An 8551-nucleotide genomic window follows, 5' to 3' on the forward strand; every position below is an offset into this window, starting at 1 on the left:
TGGCTGGAAATTTGAGAATTGTTCTTGTTTCCTCCTTAACTGATGATATAACAGCTGGTACTGACCTAGTGATTGCTATCAGGTAGCTTTCAAATACATTTCTATTTCCATACAGAATTGCCATTGCATGCTAATTTATCAGCTAATATTTCTGGACATGTGTTGTGGTTTCATAGAAGTTCTATGTCAACTGCTATATAACCTCTTACATCACTTGTGCACACTTTTTTTTCTGTGAGAGTTCCCCTCTTCATATTGTCATTGTTATTGGTAGTATAACTAAGTAAAGCTGAGACATTTAGAACAAAATTCAGTATTGGTGTGACCAAACTAATCTTTATGAAAGTGTGCAAAATCCTTAACTGTCTTTGAAAGCACTGAAAAGTTTTACGCAAAAACTATGTTTCTCACTAAGGCAACAAACAACCTTCAGACATTGTCTATATACCTTTGTACTTCTCAACTGGAAAACAAATATATAAGTACATACATGTACACACTGTAACATTAAAGGGCAAGATCCCCAAAATTACACTGAGAAGAGCTTTATATGTCTTACTTAAACTAGGTCACAGAGTGCTCTCTTATTATATATGTTCTATATACAGAGAAGATTTTGTCTTCGTATAATTTCTATTGCTCATAAGCTACAAAAGAGACATACTGCAGAGCTGATCACATGTCTTATTATGTGATTGACTATGTAAGAGTAATACATTCTCTCTGAGCTCTATGACTGGAATATTCTATGCATACACATTCAGAAGATCTTGACTTCTCAGTATCTCTTCTTTAGCTGTCTGCTTGAGCTTTCCTCTGCTCTCATCTTTCCTTCATTTCTCCTGTGGCCACTTCTGTTTCCTATTGTCTGTCTTGCCATTTATAACTGTTTGTTTATGCAGAGATTATTATTGCAGTGAGAGTTTTTAAAAACAGCTTAGACAAGCATCCCTCTGGAATAGCGTATAAGTACTTGATCTTTTCCTTTAAGACAGCTATTGTCCCTTCCAGTTCTGTATTTTTGTGATTCAAAGTCCTTTGTAGATTACTATCTGTCATAGAATGAGCACCCCACCCCGAGCCCCCCACAAGGTAATCAAACTTATGGATACAAGTAATTTGGACTGTAACATATCTACATGCATGAATGCATGATGTGTTTTCATGGGGCAAGAATTCACTACTGCTCAGAGTGAATAAAATTTATTTTGTAGTCTGCTTCTGTGTATTTGGAAAACTAATATGAGAAAGAATGTAATGAAAAAAATAGGTATTAAGTGGGGAAAGGTAGTATATTGCAAAATCTTCAGTCATGTTTAGACAACAGTTAGGTTATTACCAGTTGGTTTTGCTGAACAAAACCAGGATACCTATGCTGTCTTTCTACAGACATTTAAAATACTCTGTCTTTAACAGCTATATTTTTTTTTTATCCTGCAGCTAATTTGACTTCAGAGGGATTGAAACTGAAGGATATTATTTTGGTTCATCTATATATGAAGAGCATGAAAGATTTCAGTGTTATAAACTCAGTTTATGGGACAGAATTTGGTTTGTGTCCACCAGCAAGGTAGGATTAGACTACTGCTATAGTATATTTATGATGCACTGTAATACACTGAATTATTGTTTCCATATATGTGAAGCATCTTACCAAATGTTTGTGAATCACAGAATACAACTTTTTCTGCCTTTTGGAGTATTAACATCACAGCTGCTCATGTCCAAAACACTAGGGTTAGAAATTCCTGCTTTAATATATGCCATAGGGTTTACAAATGCCCCCCAATATGGACTTACAGAAGGATAATAAATGGTTTGCAAGTCTTAGTTCTTTTTGACTTGATTGAGCTGACAGCTGTTTGTATTGCTGGGATTTTATTTGCTTTTCTTTTTTGTTTGCATCCCTTGACCTGTTGGCAGTGATTCTCTGAATGCAACCCAGGATATCATCAACCCTCTTTGCCACAAGGGCACATTGTTGGCTCATGTTCAAGCTGGTGTCCATCAGGAGCCTCCAGTCCTTCTCTGTAAAGCTGCTTTTGGGCCCACAGAATATAGTGGACCTTGGGTTTGTTCTTTCCCCAGGTGTAGGACTTGCAGCTTCTTCTTGCTGAACTTCATGAAGTCCCTGTGTGCCTGTTTCTTCATCCTGTCAATATCCATGTGGATGGCAACTTGCCAAGGATACACTCTGCCCCATCATGCAGATTATGAATGAAGATGTTGAACAGGAGTGGACCCAGTATAGGCTCCTGGTTGTTACCTGTGAGACTTTGTGCCACTGATCCCACCCACTGAGCCTGGCTGTTTAGCCAGTTTTTACTCCACCTCACTCTCTGCACATCCAGCCCATGCATCAACAACTTCTCTATGAGTGTGTTACAGGAAAAAGTGTCAAAAGCATTACTGAAGCCTTACTACCAATACCAAGTCTTCCTAAAAGTGATGAGGTCTGGAACCTTCTAGGTCTTTGTGACAAATATAACTCACCTTGTTCTATTTATTTTGTTAAATACAAAAGCAAATTGTTATCTGAGCAGTTCCTTGAGATTCACATCATGAGATACTAACAGTTATTTCAAAACTGTACTAATATATATTTAGACTGTTTCTTTTCTTCCCCTGCCTATATGCACTTGGCTCTGGTTGAAGACAAATGCTGGATTAGATAGATCTTTGGCTCGATCCAATGTGGTTGTTCTTAATGTTTGTGTTTCCCTCAGATAATCACAGTTAATGGATAGCTTAGCTGCACTTCCATGTTCAGTAAGAATTCAAGTATGAAAAGAAATTATACTGATAATAACACTTTTATTCATAGATCCACAAAGCATAGTTTTTTCAATATCTGTTGTACAGAATCTTCTATGTTGCATCCAAGTCTACATCTGATATAATGAAACTGCTTGGTGGTTTGGGTGGGCAGTATGTGATTCTGGTGTTGTTTAGGTGTGATAAAAAACACCTAGCCCATGAGTTGTTTTTTTTTGTTTTTTTTTTTTAAATTGTGTGTTAAAACTAATTTTTTTGTATTTTTTATTGCATTCATCAAAATAGCTTATTTCTTTTTACAGTAATTTGTAATTTCTTTCAGTAATTTTTCATGCATCTGAGATAATATGCTGAGAATGCAGAACTGATATAGCTTGAAAAATTTCACTTGACTCATAGGTTAATACAGGTTGTAAGGGACCTCTGGAGGTCATCTAGTCCAACCCTGCTCTGAAAGCAGGGTCAACCCTGTGGTCATACCTCTTGTCTTCTTCATATTTTTAAAACCAACTGTTCAGCAATTTTCTAATGAAAAATACTGTATTTTATACTCATTACAGAATATGAAGTGTAATAGAGGCGTGTGAATATTAAGTGTAGCAAGACAAATAGTTCAAAGACATTGTTAAGATAATCATCATAGACTGACATTCCACTACACTGCCTGGGTGTCAGAGCCAAAGAAAGCAGAGAGAAGTTTCTTCAAGATAGTGACTGTAGACCAGGATTATTAAATCACAGAGAAATGGGAGTGTTGGCTGTGTGTGCCTTCAGAGGAGCGATCTAATCCCAGTTGTAAACTACACAAAATTATTCTCCATTTCTACATGTCTTAGGTTCTCTTTATAATACTCAACTTCTCCTGATTTATCTTTCATTTCTTATGCCTGTATGTTTTAGGCCTCCACATTCACATAGCCAGCTACATAGCCTTCCATCAGTAAGATAACAAGGTGGAAAGATTAGAAAGTTGTGGGAAAATGTTTTTAATGTTTTTTTTAGTTTTATTTTTATGGAGCAAACAGTTTTCAGAGCATCATAGAATATCCTGAGTAGAAAGGGACCCACAAGGATCGTCAAAGTCTAGCTTGTGGCCCTGCACAGGACACATTGAGAGTCACACCCTGTGCCTGAGAGCAGTGTCCAAATGCTTCTTGAACTCTATCATGGTGGTGATGTGACCACTGCCCTGGAGAGCCTCTTCTAGTGCCCAAACACCCTCTGGGTGAAGTACCTTTCCCTAATATCCAAGCTGAACCTCCCCTGACACAACTTCAGGCCATTCCCTTGGGTCCTGTCACTGGTCACCAGAGTGAAGAGATCAGTGCCTGCCCCTCCTCTTCCCCTCAAGAGGAAGCTGTAACTGCAATGAGGTCTCCCCTCAGTCTTCTCCAGGCTGAACAGACCAAGTGACCTCAGCTGCTCCTCATATGGCTTCACCTCCAGGCCCTTCGCCATCCTCATGGCCCTCTGTTGGACTCTCTTTCTTTAACACTTTATATCTTATATTGTGGCACCCAAAACTGCCCCCAGCACTTGAGGTGAGGCTGCCCCAGTGCAGAGCAGAGCAGGACAGTCCCCTCCCTTGCCTGGCTGGGGATGCTGTGCCTGATGAACCCCACGACAGTGTTGGCCCTCCTGGCTGCCAGGGCACTGCTGACTCATATTCAACTTGCCATTGACCAGGGTCCTCAGGCCCCTTTCCACAGTTTATGTTGCATATTTGTTTATGTTGCATTTTGTCCCAAAGAAATATTATACAGCAGTTTGCATGGTTGCATCACTGCATTATGTACAGAGGCCTGGTTGTGGAAGTTCTCAAAAGCAGTATGCTGGAAGCACTGACTTGGGTGTAGATCTGCAATAAATTTGCAAAATTGTCTTGAAAATTTACCAGCCCAAGCAGAAAATCCATTCATCCATGCTTATGATGATGGTAATGAGGAAAAACTACTATATTTACATGTGAGAGGTGGGAAGAAAAGTAGTTTTCTTAGAAGAAATAAGCAAGATGAGAAGAATTTTATAAAGCTATGTTACATGATATGTAAAGAGAACAAGTAATTTTTTGTTGGATTCCTGCTGGGAGCTAAATTACTTTTTTATGCATGGACTGCAAATATAATTATTTTTCAGGATTTGAAATGTTGATTTCCCCACATAGACCCTCAACTACCCTGCTTTTTTAACTGGCCACATGCAACACACGTCTGTCTGTTCATCAAGGCACTCAGTCTTCCTTGGAGGAAACAAAAGTGAACTTTATAAATGAATGCTTAAGTAGATTTTGAGTCCTGTCATATTAGTGTATCTGTCATGCAACTTAAAGTATAGCAGAAAAATATGCTAGTATTACAGATAACCTGTGAGAAGGGTGTAAAGGAACTGTAAGCTGCTCCTTTTTAGAAAACTTTGTCTCTCACATAGGCAAACTCAGGAAGTGTGGACTGGATGAGTGGACAGAGGTGGATTGAGAACTGCCTGAATGGCAGATCCCAGAGGGTTACAATGAGGGGCACAGGGTCTAGTTGGAGACCTGTCACTAACAGTGTGCCCCAAGGTTCAATATTTGGCCCAGTATTGTTTAATTTATTCATCAATGACTTGGATGAAGGTGCAGATCTCTCCTCAGCAAGTTCACTGGTGACACCAAGCTGGGAGGAGTGGCTGATACCCCAGAAGGCTGTGCAGCCCTGCAGAAGAACCTCTACAGAGTGGAGAGATGGGCAGAGAAGATCCTTCTGAAATTCAGCAAAGGCAAGTGCAGAGTCCTGCACCTGGGGAGGAATAACCCTATGGACCAGCACAGGCTGGAGACTGAAGTGCTGGGAATCAGCTCTGCAAAGGACCTGGGAGTCCTGGTGGACAAGAAGCTGTCTGTGAGCCAGCAGTGTCTTTGAAGAGATAACAGTGTTAGTGCTAACAGGTTATTGCGATACCCTAACTTTAGCTGTATGATCCTGGCAAAATTTCCTAAGATAGTGTCCAGACAAAAAAAACCCAGAAAATAAATGTTGAAAGTTGGTGCAAGCAAACTTCTGTTTGAAAAAAATAATTATCCCATGTTTTCAGAGTATGTGTGGAAACGCTGTTACCTGATGGAGTGCTGTTTTGCATTGACTGCCTTGCACATAAGTATGACATGGCAACGGATGATGTAGTACATGATGAAAAGCTGGTCATGCATGTACAGAGCATTTCCCACTGGGCACCTGCCAGCATAGGACCTTACAGTCAGTCCATCAAGGTAGGAATTTTTGTTACTTCATGTGAAATACATGCCCCTTTACTGAAATGAATAGAGTTATAAAGTCACCTTCTCTCTCTTCCGAATATGCAAAAGAAAATGTGTAAAAAAACCAACAGCATTTTGAATTTGTTTTTAAAACTTATAGGCGACTTAACTCTCATCAGTTCTTCATTTTGTGATTATAAAACTGGTTAAATTATTCTTTTCAGAGAATCTCAAGAACAGCATACTTCTGTTGTATATTATAATTAGAGAAAAAACCTGTCATACATATACTTTTATAATCTGCCTAGAATATAAACAGAATTTAGGAACAGCTGAGGATATTTCAGTTTCCTTGTTAAAGCTCAAACTTTTTTATAGGTAGAGTCAATCCTAAAATGCTTATTTAATTAAATCCTTTTTGAGGCTTGTGGTGCTGCTTAACCATTTAAGAGAACATCAAGGTTGAAGAACTGTTCTGTTTTTCAAAATAATAACAAACTGACCAGAATATTGCATACTATTTACAAGAATGAAAAGGAGGCAGTAAAGAATCATGGAAAAGTGGTCCAAAAATTTGCATTAAAATATTTCTCCTAATACGGTATTTTTTTGTCCTGCTACTACCATTCTGACAGTTGGTGAACTGTCTCAACCTTTTCTGTTGCAAAAAATATATGCCTGTCTTACCAATACTCTTCTCGAGTAATACATTGTCCAGTGTTGTGCAGACTGATTTAAGCAAGATGCTGTGACATCTGTTTAAATTTCCTGAAATTTTTTGAGTCTGCAAACCTAGTATATTGGCCATTGACACTGCCTGCACCGTAATTAAGCCTCTCCTGATGGGAGAGGGTCTTTAAAGTCCTTACCAGGAGTTCGAGAGACTAAACGGGACTCCCAGACTTCGCTGCTTCTTGATAGTTGCTTATTAAGTCTTATCAGAGAAACAGAGTCACTAGTGTGACCCAGACATAGCACAAAGCAGGGAATGCAGGAGAAAGCCGAATTATCAAGGTTACACAGCCTTTTTAAAGGTAAATTAACCAATGGTTATTAAAAACATACATGATTTTTACTTTTCTACCAATTATCTAGTAACACAGCCAGGAACTGCAGAATTCTTTGTCCAATCATCCCAAACTACTTTGGCTGCAGAATATGGAGTAGTAGAAGAAGAAGAAGAAGGTTTGCAGAACAACAACAATCCTCCATTTTGATGTTTTTTGCTTTTATCTATTTACTACATTAACAGGCCCAAAACCTCTAAATTTTTCGCCCTGTGACAATCTTACATAGTATTCTATCACCTAGTTTATACCAGTGTAGATTCTAATTCTTCCCAGATAGTGGGCAGTGTTCTCCAAGGACGAAGGTCAAAAACAGTGTTGTCCAGGGGGTAAAACCCTTCAAAACAGGCAGAGAAATATTCTCTGCACTCTGGGTTCCTACAGCCATGCAATTTTACTTTGTTTTGTTTTTGTACTATTTTACAGATAATTTCAGGAACAGTATTTTGCTTCATGTAGAAGCTCATGTAGAATTTATTTTCAGGAGGAAATGTTGGTAGATTACTATATGAATCTTGTTGTTACAGGAAGGTGGGTTTTTATCATCTCTCTACATCCATTTTTCTTGAGAAAGCAGGAATTTGGTTTATTAAACTTTATTCCCTTCAGTCTTAAACTTTAATGATCATGACTGTATCGTATCATGCATAATCCTTCAAAGATTAAAATTAATAAGCTTCGCATCTTTGGAGAAACTTCTCTAACATTGCAAATATTCTCTATGTCCTGGAACTGGCATCAGCTAAATTCAGAAAAGTGTGTCAATGGAAAATTGCTTCAGTAACCCAGTGAAAAATCTCACGCTGCAAATGTCAATAAGCAGGTACTGCTGGATCTTCTGGTGGTATGGGACAGTCAACATGCCGAAGCAAAAGTTCATATCTCTTCAAATACAGTGTAACCAGTAACACTGGTCAGCAATTCAGACATTAAGGAAAATTTTTCATTGTTGGGTTTTGTTTTGCTTTATTTTCTTTTACCCTCAAGAGAACATTTTAGTTGAGCAACATTATCTTCTTAAACATGAATTTTCCAAAATTAAAATCTTCTTTGGATGAGTATTCAGAACTTCCTAAAGCTGTGTATGGGCAGGTATTAAGCTCTTAAGGTCACCAGCAGAAGTAAGCACTTCAGTATATTTTAGGAATGGAATATATTTTCCAGAATAAATAAGGAAGGAACAAAAGTGGGTCTTAATCTTTGTAGTTAACAAAAATTTTTTGAAATTATACAAATTTTATGATGATATGTTTATTAGTCTTTTATGATTGAGGAATAGAAGCCTAATGATCCTAAAAAAGTAAATGTTTATTACTCTTATGTTGTATTTCTGTAGAGTTTGTTTATTTTTTCCTTGACAGCCATTGGACAATTAAATTTTTGTCTTTTCAGTCCAATATGAAGTGTTGTGGACACTGGGGAGTCATCATGTGTTTTTGCACAGTGTTTTTGCTGAGTTCAGAATAGACCATAG

General features: G+C 38.1%; 1 protein-coding gene across 1 annotated transcript in view; it reads left to right on the forward strand.

Annotated features, from left to right (window-relative positions):
• The window catches only part of DPH6 (diphthamine biosynthesis 6), a 200611-nt gene that overhangs the window by 84934 nt on the left and 107126 nt on the right, over window positions 1-8551 (forward strand). Inside the window, exons 11-12 of the mRNA XM_069017712.1 lie at window positions 1441-1570; window positions 5848-6022. Of these exons, the coding sequence (XP_068873813.1) occupies window positions 1441-1570; window positions 5848-6022 (305 nt within the window). The remainder of the gene's footprint in view (window positions 1-1440; window positions 1571-5847; window positions 6023-8551) is intronic.

The sequence above is a fragment of the Aphelocoma coerulescens genome, chromosome 5 (genome assembly GCF_041296385.1).
Source record: "Aphelocoma coerulescens isolate FSJ_1873_10779 chromosome 5, UR_Acoe_1.0, whole genome shotgun sequence".
In the NCBI taxonomy this organism is placed as follows: domain Eukaryota; kingdom Metazoa; phylum Chordata; class Aves; order Passeriformes; family Corvidae; genus Aphelocoma; species Aphelocoma coerulescens.